General features: G+C 36.0%; 1 protein-coding gene across 1 annotated transcript in view; it reads left to right on the top strand.

Moving 5' to 3' along the window:
- ALG6 (ALG6, alpha-1,3-glucosyltransferase) overlaps positions 1 to 24354 on the top strand; it is a 69390-nt gene that overhangs the window by 36987 nt on the left and 8049 nt on the right. The window contains exons 3-11 of the mRNA XM_006879846.1: positions 1757 to 1846; positions 3323 to 3411; positions 5909 to 5991; positions 8282 to 8346; positions 11780 to 11971; positions 12540 to 12675; positions 14660 to 14745; positions 16388 to 16472; positions 20410 to 20480. Of these exons, the coding sequence (XP_006879908.1) occupies positions 1757 to 1846; positions 3323 to 3411; positions 5909 to 5991; positions 8282 to 8346; positions 11780 to 11971; positions 12540 to 12675; positions 14660 to 14745; positions 16388 to 16472; positions 20410 to 20480 (897 nt within the window). The remainder of the gene's footprint in view (positions 1 to 1756; positions 1847 to 3322; positions 3412 to 5908; positions 5992 to 8281; positions 8347 to 11779; positions 11972 to 12539; positions 12676 to 14659; positions 14746 to 16387; positions 16473 to 20409; positions 20481 to 24354) is intronic.

The raw sequence follows: 24354 nt of genomic DNA, 5'->3' as shown, positions 1-24354 counted from the left end.
AGATTCTTACCACTGGACCGATTGGCAACATTATGATAGATGGTGAAGAGATTGAGATTATTAACAGCTTTTCTTTGCTTGGCTCCACAATTTATGTTCTTGGTACTAGCAGCCAGGAAATCAAGAGATGAATTGCATTGGGAAAGTCAGCTGTCAGGGACCTCTCCAGAATACTGAAGAGCAGTGCTGTCAGTCTGGAGACTAAGATGTGCCTGATCCAGGCCCTAGTCTTTGCAATTGCTTACTGTGTGATAGAAAGCTGGACAGAGACTAGGGATGATAGAGAAAATTGATGCCTTTGAGCTGTGGTGATGGAGAAGAGTGTTGAATATACCATGGGCTGCCAGGAAAACAGACAGGTTCATCCTAGCAAGAGTGAGACCAGGCTGCTCCTTGGATGCAAGGATTCTAAGGCTTCGTCTGACATACTTTGGGCATGTTGCAAGGAGGGATAAGTCCTTTGAGAGAGACATTGTGCTTGGGATAGTGGAGAGACAGAGAAAGAGAGGGAAACAAAACCATCAATGAGATGGATTGATTCAGTGACTGGGGTAACTAAGGGTAGGTATGTCAGAGACAGTAAAATTGGCTCAGGATAGAGCAGGTTTCAGGCCTCTTGTAGATAGGTTTGCTGTTAGTCATAAGTGACTCAGTGGCATGTAACAACAACAACAATCACTCTATCAGGAATTCTCGGTTGTTGATAGGATTTTTGAAGGCCTGCTATTTCAGAAGAATTTAAGAAGAGTTCTACTTAGTCTGTGTTTACCATGTGGGACCAGACCTTTGTGAACGACATCATGCTTAGAAGAATGGAGACTCAGCACAGGAGAGGAAGACCCTGGATGAGATAGATTGATACCGTGATTGTGGCAATGGAGTCAGGTTTGTCAGAGAGGGTTAGGTTGGTTCAGGTTGAGGCAAGGTTCAGAGCCATTGTTCATAGGGTGACTGTGAGCATTGACTTGACAGCACTTCACAACAGTGTGCATGTCCAAGTTTCTAGTCTTAAATTTTCTTCTTGCTAAAGAACTCTTTTTCTAAGATGTATTAAGTGATGAGAAATTTCCTTAAATTTTGTTAATCTGGGAAAAATCCTTATTTTCCCTTCACTTTTGAACAGTAAATTTCCTGGACAGAGAATTCTAGATTGGTGATCTTTTTCTTTTATCATTTGAATATCTCTCAATTTTTGTCTTGCCTTTAATATTTCTAATGAATAGATGGAGTTTTCTTCCTTAATTCCCAGCAAGTTGCATTGAGTGGACTGTTAATACATGTTGGTTGACTTGTTCTCATACAAGGTCTTCTTAGAAGCTTATCTCTTCCATGAAGTATGTGTCTTTCCATATTCCAAATTCTGAATGTTTTTTAGTTCTTTACTTTTTAGAATTCTGGTTATTATTTTGACTCTTAATTTGTTAGATTATTTAAAGCAAATTGTCCCTTTTTTTGTTAGGGTTGTTTTGTTTTTTTTTGGGGGGGTGGTCATTGTATAAATGTCAGTCATTGGTTAAATCAGTAATAATAAGGTGACAGTATGTCCTGATTTGCCGGGGTTGGTGTTGGTTTGCGCTTCTTCTGACTTTATTAGTAATAATTTCCTCTATCCTTCTCAATAGTGTCTTTATTTGAATGACAGACTATTTGGTCACTAATAAAACATTTTTTAGTTATGAGCTCATAAAAAATTTTAAGTATATTTCTTGAGTATTGGTTAATGAAATAGTGCTTGCTTTTTTCTTTTCTTTTTCAGGTATTTTAACACCAGTGATAACAATTTACAGTACTGGGGAATGGATTACCCACCTCTTACAGCTTATCATAGTCTCTTATGTGCATATGTGTAAGTTCCTAACTTTCAGTCTTTATACCTTTAGTAAATATACTGAGAAAGTGTGATATACTTTTGTTGAATAGAGATGTACTTTTGTATTATGTATGGGTTGTTAAGCACTAGGACTTAGGTTGTAAGAACGGTAACCACTGGAGTTTCAAAATTTCTATAACTTTTTTGTAGGATAGGCTAGAAAGAAATACAGAAATCCAGCTTCAGTTTTAGGTAGACACAGTACCAGTTCTATATTTTAATGTGGATTAGTTATGTGCACAGGATGCATTATTTTCTTTCTTGAATGACTCAAAATGAAGGAAAAAGATAGATTCAAATATTATTCTGATTAAATTAGAATTTCTATCATGTTTCACACTATGATTTAAGATTAGGTCTGACTGACATGCTTCCTCTTAAGGAAATATGATCATTTATGTAAGAGAAGGAATTTTATTTTGAAGACCTCGTTCTGTGATATGGTAGCATTCCGTCTTAGACTTGAAGCATGTTAGGAGATTTTGAAAGAACTTATTCACATTATGTTTCCTGAACTCATTATTTCATTGTTTTAACTTTAAGTCTTTTGTATTTTATAAAAATTAGTTTAATGTATTCACAATAAGACCCCAAACTTTATGACAATCCCTTGTATTTTGTAATTATCAGCATAGTGCAGTATGATTAAATTTCTAATATATAATGGCTAGATTTTGCTTTGGGAGCTCTGGTGACCTTGTGGGTAAGGAGTTGTGCTGCTAACCCAAAGGCAAGCAGTTTGAATCCACTAGCAATTCTGAAGGAGAAAGATGGGAAATCTGAGCAATTTATAGCCTCTGAAAACCCAGGAAAGATCAGCTGTGAGTTAGTTCTGACTTTTTTGATACTTATGTTTAACTTTATTGTATCTGACTCTTATGCTAACTGAATGTGATAAATTATAGGATCTGATCTTACTGTCACTACTACGATACCTGGTGGCTTAGTAGATTAAGCAATGAGTTGCTAACTTTAAAGATCAGTGGTTTGAGCTTATGAACCACTTAATGAGTTATCTCATTAGAGATGAGGCAGTCTTTTTCCACTAGAGATTTATGTCCTTGGAAACCCTAAGAAGCAGTTTTCTGGCTTATAGATTGATATGAGCCAGAATTAAGTTAATGCAGTGGATTTGGTCAATATGAGTGTATTATTCTTTAAAAATGAGGTATCACATAGCTGGTTGTTTTTACACAAAAGAACTATTAAAACCTTGTAGGGCATGTTATATGGCTTTGTTGAAAGATGAGCGAGGCAGACCTTGTTTGGTAAGTTAGTTTCACATGATAGAGAAGAATTGAAGTTACGCATTGAGTTTATTGCTTCATTAGAGCAATAGTTAATTCTCAGTTTTATATATTCACAGATGTTCTTATTGCTAAATGATAGAAAAATAAAGTGTGTGTGTGTGTGTGTGTGTGTGTGTGTATATATATATGCTTTGGTTTGCAGGGCAAAGTTTATCAATCCGGACTGGATTGCCCTCCATACATCACGTGGATATGAGAGCCAGGCACATAAACTTTTCATGCGTACAACAGGTAAAAGAACAGTAGTTACTGAATGTAAAATTTGATTTTTTTTCCAGAAATTTTTGAGAAACTGGTAATTGTCCTTGTGCTCTTGAGTTGGAACTGACTCATAACTGACCAGCCTGCAGATATTCATAGGCTGTGAATTGCATGGGAGGCAACTGCTCATCTTTCTTCCTCAGAACATTTGGTGGATCTGAACCACCTGTCTTTGAGTTGACCACAGAACTCCTGCACAGTTCTTGAACATTAGGCTACCAGCTCTCAATCTGATGATAAGTACAGCTGTTGTAGTTGTGTTGTTGTCTGCTGTTTAGTCTGAGCTGATCCTCCAGTGGGCTTTTAGAGGCAGTTAATTGCACAGGAGGAGATTGCCCATCAGTCTCCTGCGGAGAAGCTGGTGGATTTGAACCTCATGCCTTTGGGATTACAGCACAGTTTCTTACCACTAGGCCACCAGAGCTCTCTATTATTGTATTTACTGGATTAAAATTGTATAACTAGAAAGTAGCGAGTGAAAAGATATGATATTGGATGCTTTACATTTATTAATTTAATTTTTTGCATTCCAATATGATGTAAGTACTATTATTATCCCTATTTTAATGTGAGGAAACTGAGGAACAGTGAAGTGAGGCAGCTAACTTACCAGAGGTTAGACAATTATAAGTTGAGTACTTAGTTTTTAGGCTGTTGCTGTAATATTCTAATTACAAATCCATAAATTTTACAGTTATGTCTTTTATACTGTTGCTAAATTAAATAATCCACTCAACAAATGTTTATTGAATTATCTACTGTATGCTGTTACAGAAGGTTAATAGTATTAAACTTAGATTTCTTAAAAAATTTTATATAACTTAAGCGTCAATGTCTATAATTCTAGCCTATACATTTTCTTTATCCATGCATAATACCTCTAGAAACTCTATGAACTTTGATAAATGCTGATAATTATAGAAAGGCTTCAGGCCTTTTGTTCATAGGGTTGCTATGAATTGTGCTTGATTCATAGACATTCAACAACAAAAACAGCAATGTAAATTTAGTCAGAATTTGTTTTCTTTACTGGTCATCCAGTCATGGAATCTGAGGCCCAGGAAATAGTAATAATTTTCTGCCATCTGTGCTTAAAATCTTTCTGAACTAGCTTCATACTCACCATGTGATCAGCCAGTATTTGAATAAAACCTGTGTTTTCAGTGAATTCATAAACTCTGGTGACCTAGTAGTAAGAAGCTGCGATTCAGTCTCAAATGCTCATGGATTTAGTGCTTCTGAATACCCAGAGGAGGGGCAGCTATGGGTTGGTCCTGACTCAACAGCATATAACAACAATAATAACACAGCCTTCAGAGACAACATTTCATATTCAGAGGGCCTTAATCATTAACATTTCTTTTTTATAAGTACTGGACTCCTGTCGATAATTCCCTTGGGCCAAACAAGAGGCCTGATGCCCTTGTATCTAACACTCTTTAGATGTGGTCTTAAGGATAAGTAGTTGTGTTGCCATCCCAAACTCAAGTGATTAAAAACCTTGTGCTTCTCCGTGGAAGAATGATGGGCAGTCTCCTCTTGTGTAATTTTCAGCTTCTGGAAAACCTGCTGGACGGTGAGCGATGAGTTGATTCTAACTCTATGGTATATAACAAGTACCACTTCCGACTTTGAGTCATGTCTTCTTACATTTAAGTATTAGAAGATATTTTAGTTATGTCTTGGGTGAAAGTTTGTTGAATGTGATCATGGTTTTGAAACCTCAGGTTATATTCTTGGATATATTCCAGTTTTTCAGGGTTATCTTAATTGTGACATCTGAAGCTGAACGTAATAAATATGCTTCTAACACAGAAGTTTATCAAGTCCTTTATCCTGGACACTGTTTAACGTAGTGCTATAAGAAAAAACAGGCTCTTTAGACAGTCATGTGATTATACACTATTGAAGAACTTAACGTATTTTTTTCTTCTTTCTTCTAAGAGGATGAACATTAAAAATTATGAACTGCCCTTTTTTAAAAAAACTTAACTTTTGTTTCCTCTTCCCATTCTTTATTTACCTTATTTAGTAAAGGTCAATATATGTATTTTTTTAAATGTTAACATTTCTAAAAATTAACCTATGCATCCATTTATGTTAACTTTTATACCAGAAAGTCTGTAGTATGCCAACATAGAGAAAAAAAAATATTATTTTCTCTTGTTTTGAGTATTCTTAATTTTTAAGTGCAAGTCCGACTGAAGAGAAAATTTTTATTTTATTTCATTAATTTGATGTGTTAATTTGTTAGAGAAAATGAAGAGACTTTTTGATATCATATCAATTGACAGTTAGCAGAGATGAAGAGACTGAAAGAGCTGATTATGTAATAAACTAGCCCAATGTGGGCAGCAATCATTAGTGAATGAAATTCCCAGTTAGGGTGGGAGGAGGGGTTCATGGGCTGTTGTAGATCCTGCTGGATTCACACTTAAAACTAATTTTTAATTTTTTTTTTCTCCAGTGTTTGTTGCTGATTTGCTTATTTACATACCTGCAGTGGTTTTGTACTGTTGTTGCTTAAAAGAAACATCACCTAAGGGAAAAGTGAGTTTTGATGCAAACTAACATCTCTGAAATAGTTTCTTTATCAGCTTGCCACTAGGTATAGATCTTTTTGTGTGTGTGTATGTGATTTTAACAGGCTTACAGAAATGTTTGCTTTTTATTCATTCACTGTTGCACATTTTCCTACCTTTACCTCTCTTCCTCCTCCCCTAGTCCATTTTGCAGTGCACCTCTTGTTTCACATTGTTGTCATACATATAATGCCTAATCATACATTCCTTTTAGGCAGTTCTTCCCCTCATCTGTTCTAATGCAGTGTTCATTATCTATCCACTCTTTTCCTAGTTCTCCCTCAGCCTCCCATGTCAGTCCCATTTTATAACAGCAGTGTTACGCAATATTTGTCCTTTTGTGACTGAAATATTTCACTCAGCATAATGGCTTCCAGGCTCACCTATGCTGTGCAGCAATTTATGAGTTCATTGTTTTTCAGTGCTGCACAATATTCTTTGTGTGAATGTACTACAAGTTTTTCTATTCATTTGTTGATGGGCAATTGGGCTGATTCCATCTCTTTGCTATTCTGAATAAAGCAGCAGTAAACTTGAATGTGTGTACATCTGTTTGAATTGTGGCTCTGGTTTCTTCGGAGTATATTCTGCATAGTGGATTTGCTGGGTTAAATGGTATTTTTATTTTCAACTTTCTAAGTGCCAGACTGTGTTCCATCATGGTTGTACCATTTTACATTTCTTCTAGCAGTGAATAAGAATTGCAGTCTCTCCACAGCTTTACCAGTATTTGTTGTTTGCTGCCCTGTTGAACTTTGCTGTTGTTGCTGGGGTAGGTGTAGATCTTCAATGTGCCATGCTTTTAGGAATAAATGGAATAATGGGAGATAGTATATAATTTATTAATTTTTATTTAATGAACATCCATCAACTTATAGTAATTAATGTAATGCCAGAGCAGATTTATAACTTGAAGTTATGTACTGCAGAATTGATATTGCATGTGGATTTTATTGCTTAACTGGTAAATCAGAATTTTTGAGTTGGCTGATGAGAATGATAAAACTTTGTTTTGAAAATGACTGTTTGGTAAAGTCACTATACATTGCCATACTCAAGTCACTATATACTCTGCAGTACTCTTTTATCATTACAGAGAGTTCATTTATTAAATTAACTTCTGAAATACATATATAAAAGTAATTCCTCTGACATTGAAACTGTTCAGTGGGGAGCTCTGGTGGCCTAGTGGCAAGGAGCTGCAACTACAATCCCAGAGGTGCACGGTTCGAATCCACCAGATGCTCTGCCGGGAAAAGGAGGGACGATCTCCTCCTGTACCAGTCAGATCTGATTTGACGGTACACTCACACACAAAAAAAATAAAAAAAAAAAAGAAACTGTTCAGTGCTTTTAAGAATTGTATGGTGTTAGCCTAAAAGTTGACTTTTTCTTAGTCATTACAGTTAGCCGCTTCTAGTCTCCAGCTACCTTAACTGCAGACACATAATCTTTCAGATAGCATTGGTCTTGCAAATCAGCAACAGCTATGAGACTAGAATAAGAGAAAAAGTGTTTCTCACACTGAGGAGCAAGTCTTGAGATAAGAAGGACTTGTGGCAGTGAGACCCTGGTGAGTGCGAGACCCTGGTGATAAAGACTGTGGCATTGCTGGAACAGATGGTGGTAAGGTGTGACCTGAGGTTTCTTACATTTGTGCTGGCCACAGTTAAAGGTTTGGCTGTTCTTGCTGGATGTTTGAAGGAGAAGCTGACTTATAACTTGATGGATGCTTGTTTGCTTGGAGATAAACCTTGCTGGATGATTTGGATTTAACTGTTGAACTGAAGTTGGGTCCTGGACTTATTGAGGAATTGTGCCTTGGAACTGTTGGGCTAAAGCCTGGACTTGTACTGTGAGATATTCTTTGCCTCCCCCATTCTCCAACTTCCTTCCCTAATAAACCCCATTGTTGTACCATTACTATAAACATATGAGTCAACAATGAATAAAAGACCCTCTTGCTTTTGGCACCATGGGGCTGGGCTACTGCCTCTTTATCTGCTTTCTGTGCAGTGAGGGACTGTGCTATTCTTACTCCCTCTGGCCCTTTTAGAGAGATGCTCATGGCCCTGTATCTCTATGTCCTTTTCCCCCTCTTTAGAGAAATTGTTTTAAAAAAGATGGAAAAGTTTGCAAATACAATAAATAGCACATCAGCAGAGGGAGAACTTTTACCACTGTGTTGAATAAAACCACATTTTACCCAGTTGAATTTGAGTACCAAATTATTAATATTACAATATTTTTCTTTCCAGATTGCTAATGCATTATGCATATTGCTGTATCCAGGCCTTATTCTTATCGACTATGGACACTTTCAGTATCCTTTACTAACTAAGAAAGGAAGTAATTAGTAGCATATTATGAAATCTAGGCTTAATTGTGCATAATATATCCAATAATGTCTTATTTGTTAGGGTGCTTGCCTATATAAATTATTTCCACAATTATATAAAAGAGTTTGTTTATTGAGCATTTACTTAAAGGGTAAAGTATGGATTTATTAAATGTAGAATTGCTTTTTTTGCACCTGTTTGACTTAGGGATAAAATGCTGGTAACTGATTATATTGCTCTGGGAATTTGGAAAATGAGTGCCAAGTACAGCTCTATGCCCTCCTCATTATTTTTTTTTTCATTCATTGCTGCGCCCTCCTAATTTTGAAAAGGTGTACATCTTGTAAATGTTCTCTGACACTGAAAAAAAAACACAAACCCCAACTAGATGATTTTCTAACAGATTGTGGTGACCAAGAAGCTTAGGGAAACTAAAATTGGTTCATAATTGAAAACTAACATGTAGACTTATGATTTTACTTTTTATTATTTTTACTATAAAATCTGCATTTGACTGTCCCCATTTGTATTCCAGTATGTTGAATGTTTTGAATGTATGTCACAAAAGGACAAAAAATATTCACTATAACCAGACATATAATCAATCATTTTCATGTGAATATGCTTAGTTATAATTTGCATGTCTGTCAAAAGATTTGCAAAAGATACTCAAATCTATAGGGTCCTCTGGTGTCTTAATGAATAAGGAATTGCACTGCCTTTTGGAGACACTTTCCTTGAATCCACCAACTAGGAGAAAGTTGGGCAATCTACTCCTGTATGACTTATAGCCTCTGAAAACCAGCTGGAGTGTCAGTAATGAGTTGATTCTGACTCTGTGGCACCTAACAACTATTCAAAACTCTAGTGTCTTCATTGACTATTCAGAGGCATTTGACTGTGTGGATCACAACAAATTGTGGCTTACCTGGAGAAGAAGCCCAGAACACCTGATTGTGCCCATGCATAACCTATACTTGGACCAGGAGAAAATTATCAGAACAGAGCATGGAAACTCTGCATGGTTCAAAATCAGCAAAGGGGTGCATCAGGAATGCAACCTGCCTCCATACATTTTCAGTCTATATGTAGAACAGATCATTTGGGAGGGTGGACTTTATGAGATAGAATGTGGAATCAGAATTGGAGGAAAATTCATCAACAACCTGCATTATGCAGATGACACAGCTTTCCTGAAACTGAGGAGGACCTGAAACATCTTCTGCAGAAGGTCAAAGACTGTAGTTTTCAATATGGATTAAAGCTCAGCATCAAGAAAACAAAGATTCTCACCACTGGGCCAACTGGAAGCACCACGATAGATAGAGATTGAGATTGTTAACAATTTCAGCTTGCTTGGGTCCACAATCAGTAATCTTGGAACCAGCAGCCAGGAAATCAAAAGATGAATTGGATTAGGAAAGTTTGCTGTCAGGGACTTCTCCAGAGTGCTGAAGAGCAACAGTGCCAGTCTTGAGACTAAGTTGTGCCTGATATGGGCCCGGATCTTTGCAATTACTTGCTCTGCATCAGAGAGCTGGATAATGACCTATGATGACAGAAGGATTGGTATCTTTGAGTTGTGGTGCCAGAGAAGAGTATTGAATATACCATGGAATGCCAAGAGAACAAACAGATTTGCCCTGAAGACGGTGAAATCATCTTGCTCTTTGGAGGCAAGGGTTTTGAAGATCCGACTCACATGCTTTGAGCATGTTTCCAGGAGATATTAGTTCTTGGAGAAGGACATCATGTTTGGAAGGGTGGAGGGATGGCACAGGAGAGAAAGACCCCAGATAGACTGACAGAGTGACTAGGGTAATAGAGGCAGGTATGTCAGAGATAGATTGGCTCAGGATAGGGTAGGATTCAGAGCTATTGCACATAGGATCCCTAAGAGTCCCAGGTGATTTGATGATATGTAACAACAACAACAACAACATTACCCCATGGTTTGAATTCTGAAAGCTTTAAGGATTATGTCGTTTTGTGGGAATAGTTCTTGGCCTCTGTGTGCCTTATTATCTTCATTTGTAATATGAAGTTGTAGTAGTGCTTATTTTGTAAACTTATTATGAGAATTAAATGAATTGATATTATAATAATTATTGCTCTTGTTTTTTATTATTACCCTTTGGACTCTGAAATCTTACAGTGATTTGACTAGGCATAGATGGTTTTATGAATTGTTTTCTACAAAGTCTGAGTCTATTAATTTTGAAGACTCATATCATTCAGCTGTAGGAAATTCTCATTTCTCTGATAATTTTCTTCTTTTGTTTTTGCACATACTAATTGGATATTAAATCTTTCACTGCTTTCTTGAGCATTTCTGTTTTCATTCTTTTGTGATTTGTAAGATGACCTGAATTTATGTCTAAGACTTACTAAATTTCATTTCTTTTGATAACCATATTTAAAATTTTGAGTTGCCAACCCAAATTCAGGCAGGAGTTTGATGAACAGTCTCCTCTCATGTGATTTCTAGCTTCTGAAAATCTGTTAGCAGATCAGCTATGAGTTGGTTCTAACTTGACAGCAATGACTTTGAGTTTTATTATTATTTTTTTCAAATTAGCATTTACTTTTTAGATTTTATTTTTAAAAAATGTTTTCTAATGTTCATTAAATTATTTTTATTCTTCTAAGGTTTTCTCCATTTGCATTTTGGTCCTTTTAGATTATGTTTTACCTATTATCCTAGTACGTGTATTCTTATTTAAGAATAAAGCAATAGAGAAGCCACAGGCCATGTATGTTTGGGCAACTAACTGCAAGGAGCTTGCTGGTATACTTTGGAATTCAAAAATGCCAGAATATGGTGAATTTTTTACTATAGTGCCGTTCCTACTGCTTCAAATAGCTTACCTCCTCTATTTCTATGAAGAAATTTGTTTCTTTTGTTTCCAGAACATAAATGTGTAGTTTCCAGATCATCTTTCTGTAGATTGGAATGATTGGTTGAATTTGACTGTGCCATCTAGGGATATTAATGCAGTTTCTTTACTTTCTTTTTTACACTATTAATGCTTATTAATACATACATTAGAAGAAATACAGCAATTTCAAAGAAATTTCCGTTTTTTAATTTAACTTTGCAGCACTGTTTTATTACCTTGTTTTCCTTTTAGATTTTGTTATGCTGTTATAATAATATTGCGAAATAGTCCAACAGAAAGTGAGATTAAAGGTTTAGACCTCTTTTAAACGTCAGTTAGTAGCTCTGTTTAGCAGTAAATTTAATAATGTATTTGAAGAACTAGTATAATTTTAAATGTATTTATTGCTTCAATACTTTCACTTTTTGCTTAGAGATAATTTTATTATATAGATTTAATTTTTAAATAATACAAAAAATATGCTCTATAAAAATGTGAGGTCTGCCTCTTAATTATTGGATCAATTTCCTTGACATAGGCACATATACAATTCTGTGAGTCTTGGCTTTGCTTTGTGGGGTGTTCTTGGCGTATCTTGTGACTGGGATCTGCTAGGGTCACTGGCGTTTTGCTTAGCTATAAATTATAAACAGATGGAGCTTTACCACTCCTTGCCATTTTTTTGCTTTTTACTTGGCAAGTGTTTTAAGGAAGGCCTGAAAGGAAAGGGGTGAGTAATTTTTAAACATTAGAATTTTTAAGAAAATTATTTAAGAGAACTTATTGGTACCAGTCTTTCACTTTGCTTTTTGATAATTTCTTATTGATTATAGGGTGAAAGGGGAGAGAGAGATTAAGCCATGTCGTATATTGTCTTCATTCTAAATTTTCCTAACTAAGGAAGTATATTGATCAATGTATGTTTACTGGAGGCAATGTGGATTATGCTAATGTGAGTTTGCTTGTTAGAACATTGCTCTAAGATTATATCCCTTTAGAAAATAAATCTTACATTATATTTACCTTTGTTAGAAATAAATTCTAATTTGACATTTCTCTTTATGGTTGCATTCCCAAATTCCTATGGGAGTAACACCTAAATAAATATTAATTGGGATATCAATAATAGTCTTTGAGTTGAAAAAGTGACATCTTCACTCTGATATGAACAGATTCCTGTCTTACCACCTATATTGGTAACATAGATGTGTATTTTTTTTACTTAGTGAGACTTGAGTTGATTTCTCAGAATTGTCAGTCTTTCCCAATCTTACTGCGTGCCTTTGTTTCTGTTCTAGGTTGGTGCTGTTAATTAAGCTGGGTTGCACTGTTGTGGCCTCCTTCGTTCTCTGCTGGCTGCCATTCTTTGCAGAACGAGAGCAAACCTTGCAAGTTCTAAGAAGACTTTTCCCCATTGATCGTGGATTATTTGAGGCATGTTTAAAAACTTTATTGTTTCTATCTTTATGTTGTGATGTCTTTTGGGGTTTTCATGCAGAAGATACACAGCAAATGAGGCATAGTAACTTCTCCTGCTCTTCACCTGCAGTTCTTGCATGGCAGTTAATCTAGTAGACAACCCCTCGCTCAGCTGGCATTTTCTAGTACATGAATAGGTAATATTTATGCCATTATCAGATCCATAATTCAGTTATACATTTTTAAAAATGAAAGAGAGTTGCAGCTACAAAGTTAATAACTGTCATGTTTTGGTTTATATTCTTTGTCTTAAGAAATTATTTGTGAAACTAATAATCATGTTTATTTCAGAAAGATCTCATAATTCCTAATGAGCTGTAACTCTCATCATGGTAATTTTGAATGAGAATCTTTCCTTTTATTTCACTAATTTAATCACTCTTGTTTAACTTCTATTACATGAATAATCTGATGATTTAGATTTAGTAATTAAATTAAACATACTATTTTTTTATGGGAAATAAAAGGTCTTTCAGTAAAGTTAGACATAGATAGCATCTTTATTGATAATTTGCTTTAGATAAACACTTCATTTAAAAAGAATTAGAAAAACATATTTTTATAACTTTTGGATGCATAAATTTCTGTATAATACCTTTTACTGGACTGATAAGAGGATAGAACCAGTGTTTTGAAAGAGCTAAGAATCAGTTTGGTGGGGAAAACGTTTGTGAAGATACTGTATTTTCACACAAGAAAATAATATACTTGTCATGTGGTTATTACAAAGTACACCCCCCCCCCCAAATGTTAGTTGTATGCACCCTGTGTGTGTTATTTACGTGGGCACATTATATGTGAAAAATCACTATAATTATCACCACTTTACAAATAATTTTATTTGATCCTTCAACATTTTACAGATAAGAGATGAGGTCAGAGATTCACATAACAAATTAATGAGAGAGTTGTCATTTAAACTTCCTGATCTGTGATTTTAACTTGAGTAACTCTAAAACTCAACTCCTGTTCGTTGTGACCTTGTAGGACAGAGTTGAACTGCCTCATAGGGTTTCCAGGGCTATCTAATCTTTATGGCAGCAGAATCCTGCCTCTTTTTTTGAGCAGCGCATGGTGTTTGAATTGCTGAGCATTTTTTTTCTTGGTTAGGGTCTGAGTACCAGCCTGGCTCCTTCTCTTTTGTAACAGCTAGCCTTAACAGTTGTGTAAAGAATAAGTTCATTTTCCAAGTAATCTGCCTTACCTCTCATTTCAGAAATTATCATAATTATAAAAATGAGTATCATACGTAGTCGACGGTGTTGCCAGTCTCCTCCAGTTACTTGTTCTCAAAATCTGAAGACGATTTTCTTTGATCTGACCTAGGGAAGTAGGATGATACAGTTGTCAGTGCTAGTTCCTTTCAGGATGTTATGATTCCACAGCTGTGAGGCAAACAACTGTGTAGAGGATGGGTTTCAGGAGCACTGGAGCTGTAGTTACAAATTTAATTTTGAAAGTGATCCTAGCACAACTGCTAATGTCCTCACGTTTTTTAATTTAGTAGTAAGTAACTCACTCTCATGAGGTCTTGTCGCTAGTAGATGAAATTAAATGCAGGTGTTTGACAGAATGGGTTTAATGTAATAAGTGTTCTATAAATTAAGATTAAAAAGAAAAATTCTTAGAAAAGCTTCCAAAGAGGAATAACAACAAATTTTAGAAAGTGTATGCTAGTCCTTGAAAAAATAGAAAGTATTTTTTTTAATGTCTAGATTATGATAGCGTAGTTATTTAGAACAAATTTTATTGTGTAAAAATAAAAATGCTTAAGGAGTGTGTGTATGTGTTTACTCCTTGGATTATTCAATTAAGTTATTTAAAATTATGGATAAAAATTTAACATGTTCATAAAAGCTTATTTGCTTAAAGACTAAACTTGGTAGAGTGTAATGACTTTCCTTATATCAGAATGTAAAATTAAAATTCTCTTTTTAAGGATAAAGTAGCTAATATTTGGTGTAGCCTCAATGTCTTTCTGAAGATTAAGGATATTTTGCCCCGTCACATCCAAGTAATAATCAGGTAAGAGATAAAAAGTTTGTATGTAGTGTTTTGTAGTGCATCATTAAGGAATGAGAGTTCTTTAGTAGTGAATTTTCCACATAATTTAAACATGTCCCTCTAGATAATAAAATTTTTCTTCTTTGAATTACTTTATGTAAAAGTCTTACTGAATCGTTACTTAATTTTCTCCTCATTAAATGGAACAGATATTAAATATGATTTAACATTCTCTTTAGAGTAATGATCGCCGGTGGTGGACTAAGTAGAGTTCATTCAGAGAATGAGTAGGAGACTGTGTGTGTGCATGTGTGTGTGTATATTATGTGTATGGATTTGTTATGAGAGGTCATCGATTCGAGTATAACCAATAGTGACACTAATAGCAAAAGACTTAAACCCTGTTCTATAACTATCATTTCTTCCAGAAGTATGTGGTTTAGGAAGAAGATGCCACTATGAGAGATTAGCTTATGCATTTGTAGTGGCTGGCTAATGAAGCTGAAAGTCCACGAAGCCGGTTTTCAGAAAGAGACTTCTGCAGGGAAAGGGAGCAGTATAGATCTAGCTCCTGTTTGGAGTTTCTGAGTTTAGGAAAAGCCTAAGCTTTTTTCTTAAAGGACTCTCAGCTGATTAGGTCAGGCCTGTGCAGGCCAATCTTCTTTTAATCTTTCTTAAAATCAACTGAATAGGTACTTTGGTTATATTTGCAAAACTCCCTCACAGTAGCACCTAGATGGGTGTTTGAATAATTGGGAGAAGGTGTGTGTATGCTACAAACCAGTTACTGCTCCTCCTGCCATCCAGTGCTTGTCAGAGAAATAGTCTTTGCAGCGTTTTTAGAGGCACTCTGGGGACGTCAGCCTAGCCAAGTTGACACATTACAACACTAACACACATGCGAAAAGAATTTCTTCAATTGGGTTATAATGCTTGCTTTCAGAGTTTCAAGAGCTGTGGGCCATATACTAAATAACTTCATTCAGTCAGCTCTGCAGTCTGCCAGCTTTCTCTAGTTGTCCCCTCTCTCTACCTTTTCACCTGTCATTAGGAGAAACTCTAGCTGTTTCCTACTTCATTTTTAACTTGTTTTTTCTTATTTTTTAAAAGTTGGAAATCATATAATTAACCTTTGTGAGTAAAGTTTAATGATGTATGTGTTAAAAATATAGGACTGTTTCTTCTTAGCTATATTCTCTTATTGTGAGAGTGTTTGAGGCTTGACCTTCATTTAATATATTTGTACCTTTTCTGAAAATGTTATTGAGTGCTAAATTAAGCAGTATTTAAATGATAATTTATGCTTTGTAGTATATTAACTAGTTACATATATTAAACTACATACATGTTTCAGCATAAACATTATTTAAAGGTGCATATCAGTAACTGGAAAGTTCAGCAGTTTGAACCAACCTCAGAAATGTGGTAGGGCAGTTCTGTTCTGTCCTGCAGGGTCACTACAAGTTAGAATTGAGTGACAGCAGTTAGGTGCTTTTTTTTTTCTTTATTTAAATGTTACTTGGTCTTAAATGAAAATTATGTTCACTTGAAATCAGTTTGTTAATGCAAAATATTATATTTATGCTTTTAAACACATTTCTTTGCTTCTGCTAGATTCAAACACCACAAGGGCAATAATTTTATTTTTATTCTTCTTTTTTAGCTTTTGTTTTACATTCTTGAGCCTGCTTCCTGCATGTATAAAATTAACACTTCACCCTTCTCCTAAAGTATTCAGATTTACTCTGGTAAGTTTCTAATTAGTTTAAATTAATAATTCTGCTGCAGCTGATCTTCTAAGAATATACATTCCCTCTCCCCCCACCCCCGAACATTTATTTGGGAAAGATTTATTGAGTGACAGTTATATATAATTTTATTTTGAGCATTATGCACACCGATCAGAATATTTCAATTACTTTAGTTCAGGAACTACTTATTCAATTTCTGCTTTGTATTAGTCATTGAAGGAGTACAAAGAGCAAAACTGTGGTGGTAGTGGGGTTGTTAGATGCCACTGAGTCAACACAACTCATAGCAACCCTGTGGATAAGGCATCTGAACCTTACCCTATCCTGTGCCATCTTCACAATCTCTGTTACCCGAGCCCATTGTTACAGTCACTGTGTTAATCCATCTCATTGAGGGTCTTCCACTCTTTTGCTAACGTTCTACCTTTCCAAGAATGATGTCTTTTTCCAAATGATGTCTTTCCAAAGACTGGCCCCTCCCAACAACATGCACCAGAGATATCATTACTGACGTCAAACATATCTTGGCAGAAAGCAGAGAACACCAAAAGGATGCTTGGGAAGGTGGAGGGACAGCGCAGGAGAGGAAAACCGCCTTTGAGGTGGATTGATTGAGCGACTGGGGTACTGAGGATAGGTGTGTCAGAGACAGTGCGATTGCCACAGGACAGAGCAGGGTTTAGGGCTGTTGTACATAGGTTGGCTATGAGTCGCAGGCCACTCGATGGCACATAACAACAACAGATAGTATTGAGGTCTGTTAGGAATGAAGTCCCTTGATAATGTGAAAAAGGGAGATGTGATTTTGGAAGAGATTTTAAGATTACTTCTTAAACCAGGTGTGATTGTTGAAAGCTGGGCAGGATTTGGAATAGTTTACATGTTGTTAGATGCCGTTTAGTCCATTATGACTCATAGCGACTTTCTGAATAGCAAATTGGAACCTGGCCCTCTACTGCATCATCCTCATGATTTCTGACATTCTCAAGCCCATTGTTATAGTTTCTGCATCATTCACTCTTTCTCTAACCCTCTGTCTTTCTGAGCATGATGTCTTTTTCCAAGGAACTAGCTCGTCTTGATAAGATGACCAAAGAATGTGAGACGAAGTTTCTCCATGCGTGCCTCTAAGGAGCACCCTGGCTGTATTTCCTCCAGTAGTTTCTCTAGAAGAAGCATATTCAAAGCAAAAGGAAGAGTTTGAAGGTACAGGGAAAGAACAAGGAATATTCAGGGAACCTGTTAAGCTATCAAATTTGTGTGACTCGTGTGTATAAGAAATAATATGAGAGATAAGAGTTGAAAAGGACCAAATTTTTGTTGGGTTGAAAATTTGAAGCTTGACGTGTGTACAAGAGAAGTTAAAGAATATTTTTTCTTTCTCTTTTTAAAGATTTTTGATACAGGGATGAGGCCAATCTCTTTTTTTTGGAAGATGATTTCTTTAATGTTTGAAGATGGATTGGGTTAATTTCCTGCAATGTAGATATTTTGTGGGTGGGTTTACAAACTCTTTCTGATTATATTTCTGTGATATTTAAAATGTCATTCTTGTGTATCTTATTCTATCAAATGATATTTAAAAAATAAATTTCAAAAGATCAGTTTAGTTTATTAAAATACTAGACATAACATTTTAGGAACTTGGGTGTCAGTTAGGAACTGCCACTTACTAACATTGTGCTCTAAAGACCAGCCAGAACAGAGGATTTGATTCCTCAGTTCTACACTGGGAGAAAAATAAAAGATTCATGTTCCATTTTCATTACATATATTTTTATTTATCTTTCCTAAACTAAGTAAAGGGAGCTATAGTTGCCTGGTCGGTGGGGGGTTGTGCTGTCCACCCAAAGTAAGGTGGTTCAAGACCGCAAGCAGCTGTCTGGAAGATAAATGGACACCAATGTGATTTATAACCTGTGAAAACCCCCTGGAGGTTCAGCTATGAGTCAGTGCAGACTGGACAGCAAAGGGAGAGTGAGAATCTAGCCAGTTTGTTTTCAGTTAATCACTCAGAAACATTTTATTTTATAGCAATAATTACCATTGCCATTATTTACAAAGTCCTATCAAAACCTCTCTGTACCTGCCTTTTCCCTTTACCCTACCCACAAGCTCACTAATCTCTGCTTCCTGTACGTACCTTTGGGATTGTAGTGCAACTTCTTGCCATCACAACTAGGTCATCACAGCTCCCTTTGCTGTTGGAGACCTCTCCGAAGTATTGAAGAGCAATGATGTCAGTCTGGAGACTTAAGGTGCTCCTGATACAGGCCATGGTCTTTGCAATTACTTGTTATGCATCAGAGAGCCGGAGAATGATTAGGGATGATAGAAGGAGAATTGGTGCCTTTGAGCTGTGGTGCTGGAGAAGAGAGTTGAATATACCATGAACTGCTAGGAGAACAAACAGATTTGTCCTGGAGAAGGTGTAACTGGGCTGCTCCTTGGAGGCAAGGATTCTGAAGCTTCATCTCACATACTTTGGACATGTTGCAAGGAGAGACCATTCCTTGGAGAGGGATATCACAAGAGAGGAAGACCCTCAATGAGATGGATCAATTCAGTGATTGGGGTGGCGGGAATAGGCGTGGCAGAGATAGTGAGGTTGACACAGGATAGAGCAGGGTTTAGGGCTCTTGTGTATAGGGTCACTATGAGTCACAAGAGACTCGATGGTACATAACAGTAACAACAACAATAACAACAATGGCATGACAAAATTAGGATAGTGTTAAAAGAGCTGATGGCATAAGGTTGAGGGAGGATACATTAGTTTGAGTAAGAGAAACCCTTTGGATCTTTGAGCTAAATCATTAACAAGGTGTCAGTCACAAGCTGTGCCCTCTGACTTGATAAAATGCCTTAAGTCACAAATACATTTGAGTATTTAAGGCATAAAGGAATAGGTATGAAGTGACTAGTCTGAAGTATAGTGAAGTGAGGTAGTGAAGTCACTAGTCTTAAGAAATGAACTGGAAGAAGACAGGAGTCAGATTGCATACCTCTTGGCAGAAGTTTGGGTTTTATTCTAAGGATGATAGGATTTTAAACAGGGAAATTTTGTCATTAGACATGGTGTCTTTGTGGAGAATGGATTATAAAGGGACAAATGTGTTACCATTTGGGAGTTATTGCAGTAGTCCCGGAGAAAGGAGAGGGTGACTCAGACTACTCCTTTGTTCCATCATCAGCACAGGTGATGGGGAGAGGTGGAGGGATATTTTATTCAGAAAGTGATAGACATAGGATTTGCCTTAAGATTTCGATGTGGCATTTTAAAAGATGCAATCCAGGTTTTCGCTTGACTAATTGGATGGCTGTGCACAGACAGGTTTGATAGGCAAAAGATAACTCCTAGAAAAGGATTTAGATAATTTTCACTTAACATGAAATGGTAAATACTAAAACACTTATATTCTATTGAAGAACATGAAAATAGGTTATTCTGGATAGTTTTAGATTTTTAATCTTCATCTTTGTAATTTTAGTATCAGGAATTCCATGGGAGGATGAAGGTATCTGAGTTATTTAGTAGTTTTGATTACTAGTAACTGAGCCTCAGTGAATTTTTTTCGGGTAGTTAGCATAGCTTTATAGTAATTGTTTTGTTTTCTTCTTGTGTGTACCATTGAATCAGATCTGACTGGCACAGGAGGAGACTGCTTCTCCTTCTCCAGCAGAGCATCTGTGTTTGAACCATGAGCCTTTGGGATTGCAGTGTGGCTTTTTGCCACTAGGCCACCAGAGCTCTCTATATAATAATTATTTTTAAAAGAATGTTTTGATTATGAAATCTTATTTAAAATATTATACTAGTGTTGCATGTATAATTTACTTAAATGTTAAAATACCCTCTGAAATTATTTTTACAAGTAAATGGCTATTCTATTTATAAATTATTTTCTTATTTTTTTCTTTTTTTCCCTTTAAGGTTAGCTGTGCTCTGTCATTCTTTTTGTTTTCTTTCCAAGTACATGAAAAGTCCATTCTCTTGGTATCATTGTAAGTAAAAAAGAATATTTGATTATTTATATGTAATATGCTATATATAATACAAATATATTTATAATTTAATGTAGTCACCTAAATGTAAAATAAAACTATATAGATGTTATATAGTTGCACAAAATTATTTCATTAAGTTTTCAATATTTCCAGAATGTCTTTGATTTGTTTATGAAATAAAATATTTTATCATATATATTTTAAACGTTCAATGTTTTCTAAAATATTCTAGTTGAATATTTTAAGTATATCACTTCCAATAGAATATTTTAAATATTTAAAAGTTTATTGTGAGTGATATACTTTTTATTTCTTCCTATTTCTATATACTACTTAGAACTGTGTCCTCCAAAGAGGTTTTTCTCAAACTTAGCCTTTGTTTCCCTCATTTTCACATCTATTCACTTTTTTTTTCTCCATTAACTCTCCATTAACAGACTTTTATTGCCACCTTTCTTTTCTCATAATCTTTAATTATATTCTGTTGGTGATCCGTAACTAGACTACCTTGTTCATAGGAATTTGGGAAGGTATATATTATTCTACTATTAAAAGAACATTTTCCCAGAGCACTTTGGAATACTTTAATTTTTCCTTCAACAATCCCAGACCACATCATACTGTCCTCATTCTTCACCCTGTTTACAAGGTTCTTACAGAAGATATGGTACAGAATAAGTAATGTCAAATTGAAGGCAGTATCATTTTTATTAAGTGGAATTTTGGACTAAAATCTCAGGACAAACTTCTCTAGTAAGCTATATTTTTTTTTTCCAAAAATGGACATTATTTTACTTTGAGAATAGCACATAACATGTCAGAGATTTGAAAATTTTCAAGACGTGAATCATATATGGTATATATATGGTACATTTCATTCTTGACACAAGAATGCTCGATGTTAAAACCTAATTTCATTATAATTCAGTAAGAGTCTCCATGAAAGAATTGACTTTCTTTTTAAGATTTTATGAACTCAGATGTTCCGAAATGCTTTCAGAGTCCCCTGGAAATATCACAGACAAGGGATCAAGAGGCAAGATGATGGCATAGCAAGATTTTGTTCCCTTTTATGATGTTATTGTTAATCAAATCCCCTCCTCTCTGTATCTTATATGTAAATCATTTCAGAATTTGTTGGTTTTACTATGAGGAAGTTTGTGTTGAAGACAAAGTATAAGTAATACCATTATTCTAAAATACATTTATATGTGTTTTTACAATATCAAGTCTTTTTACATGATAAAAGAATTAAAAAAACAACCCCGAATGGTCCCTCTTGTTCTGCATTTTAATGCATTATGAGAATCTCATCTTACTCTAATATGTCTCATTTGAAGAAGAAAAATTCTGAAACAAAACAAGAACCTATTTCAGAACTTTTTTTTTTTAGCATTTAGTTTGTTTACTTAGTACTGAACATTGGAGAATACTGATCTTTAACATTAGACATTTTTTCTTTTTTTTATTTTATTTTTTTTTAATTTTATTAATTTTAATGAACATTTACAGAGATTTTGGATTTCCCTTCATTCATTGTTGGACTTTTCTCCTTGCCCAGCCCTCCCCCTCAGTTCGCTCCTTTCTTTGAAAAGTAAAACAAAAATTCTTTTCATTGGTGTACAGTCCCCACCCCCCGCACACTCCCCCCCCACCCAACTGCCCCGATTGCACTCCACTATGCAGCCTTAATTCTGGACTCTTGTAGCTATATTTTTTCACTGTAGGAGAACTATTTAATTGTATCCCCCAAAGCCCAAACAAACTTGAGTTGAATCTTAACATTATTATATGAGTCTAGACTCACCCTGGAGAGGGTTAAACCAAGCTACTCCTTGGAGGCAAGGATTCTGGGGCTTCATTTGACATACTTTGGGCATGTTGCAAGGAGGGATAGGTCCTTGGAGAGGGACATCATGCTTGGTAGGGTGGAGGGACAGCGCAGGAGGGGAAGGCCCTCTGGGAGATTGATTGATTCAGTGACTGGGATAATCGGGATGGGTGTGTCAGAGGCAGTGCGATTGGCACAGGATAGAGCTGGGTTTAGGGCTGTTGTACATAGGGTCGCTATGAGTCACAAACGACTCGACGGCACTTAACGACAACAACAACAACAGACTCATCCTAAACACATCCCTAGTGCTAAGGGGAAAAAGAACTAGAAAAATGGTACTTTTGAACATGTGTATTTTCTACAGAATTTTTACTCCATCAAAACATAGCTTATTTAGTAACCTGTAACAATTCAAACTAGTTCTTAATCCAGGAATTCATATTCTATACCGGCACCAACATTTGTAACAGTACTTGGCTCTAGTATAATTTTAATAAATAAATTTAAGGTAGTGTTAAAAGTTCTTCATCTTCTCCCATCTAATCTATCATTAAACACTATAGTAAATACAATCATAGAGCCGGCACAAGACTGAGCAGATCTTTGTTCTGTTAGACAGAACTGGAGCAGACTTGGTGGCATCTCATAACAATAGCTAGTTACTAGGTACTGTGTGGGGCATTGAGGATTTATCTTTGAACAAAACAGACAAAAATCACTGCCTATCTAAATTTTCCTCTCAAAAGTGGACAATAAATAATAATGAAATTAAAAGAAGATACTAAATAGTATGTTAAAAATGCCATGAGGGAAAAGAGATTAAGGGAAATTTATAGTACTGAAGATGGGAGAGTGAAAGTAGAGACTGTCATTTTAAAGATGTCAGGGTCAGTTTTGTTTGTTGTTAGGTACTGAAGAGTCCACCAGGACTCATTGTGACTCTGTGAACGGCAGATCTGAACCTTGCCCTTTCCTGAGCGATGACTGGTATGCTCCAGCTCATTATTAGAGTCGTCTTTCCCTTCCCTCCACCTGGCCCAGCATAATGTCTTTTTCTAAGGACTCGTCCCTCCTGACAACATGCCCAAAATATATGATAGGAAGATCTTTGTGTGTAAGTAGCATCCTGGTTGCAAGATAGATTTGTTTGTTCTTTTGGCAGTCCTTGCGATTGGTACCCTTTGCCAACACTACAATTCAAAGATGTCGATTCTTCTTTGGTCTTCCATATTCATTAGGTCAGGGGGGAAAAAAGATATAAAGGTATGCCTCATTGTGGATATATCTGAATAGACTAGAGGGCTGCAATGTGATGATAAATGGAGAAAAGATTGAAGATGTCAAGGATTTAATTTTACCTGGCTTCATAATGATTACTCAGGGAAGAAGCAGTCAAGAAATCAAATGATCTGTTTCACTGAGCATTATAAAAATGGTGTGGCTGCTGTGGGAGCAGTCGAATCTGACTTCCACTAACTTCATAAGAGGGTAAAGAAACCCCATCAACAGCTACAACTGATTTCTGTGAGGTCAGGCATGCTCCTCCTGTCCTGTCCCTTCTTCTGTCAACTCTAGCACCAACCATTTCTCCCTCAGCTCTCATTACGTTATTGTTAGATTTACTAACATATTGTGATGACCACACAGGACTCAGAGATAGTATTAACTATTATGGAATTTATTAGGGAAGTAACAGCCTACAGTTCGGGTCAGGAACACTCAGGAAACAATTCTTTAGCCAGGACAGCTTATTCTCATGATGTTAGCAGGCAGGGCCGTCTCTGACCTTCATGCCTCTGGCTCTGGGTCATGCCATATGCTTAGGAAAATGTTGCCAGTTACTTTTAGTTCTGTCATTTGTGTGTATTGTGCCTCACTTCAGCCCTACTTCCCCTGACTGCTAGTCAGCCTAGGTGAAGACCCTGGGCTCTGGCTCTCTAGTGGCAGATCTTATTTCAGCTGTCTCATATGGAGTCTTGCTTTTCTCCTGCCATGGTTACTGCTGCTTCTGGGTCTCAGGCTTGAACCATTTCTTGC

This window comes from Elephantulus edwardii, unplaced genomic scaffold (genome assembly GCF_000299155.1).
Source record: "Elephantulus edwardii isolate Elephantulus edwardi_28Jun2011 unplaced genomic scaffold, EleEdw1.0 scaffold00005, whole genome shotgun sequence".
NCBI lineage: Eukaryota > Metazoa > Chordata > Mammalia > Macroscelidea > Macroscelididae > Elephantulus > Elephantulus edwardii.
This window is presented reverse-complemented; position numbering and strand designations above follow the sequence as displayed.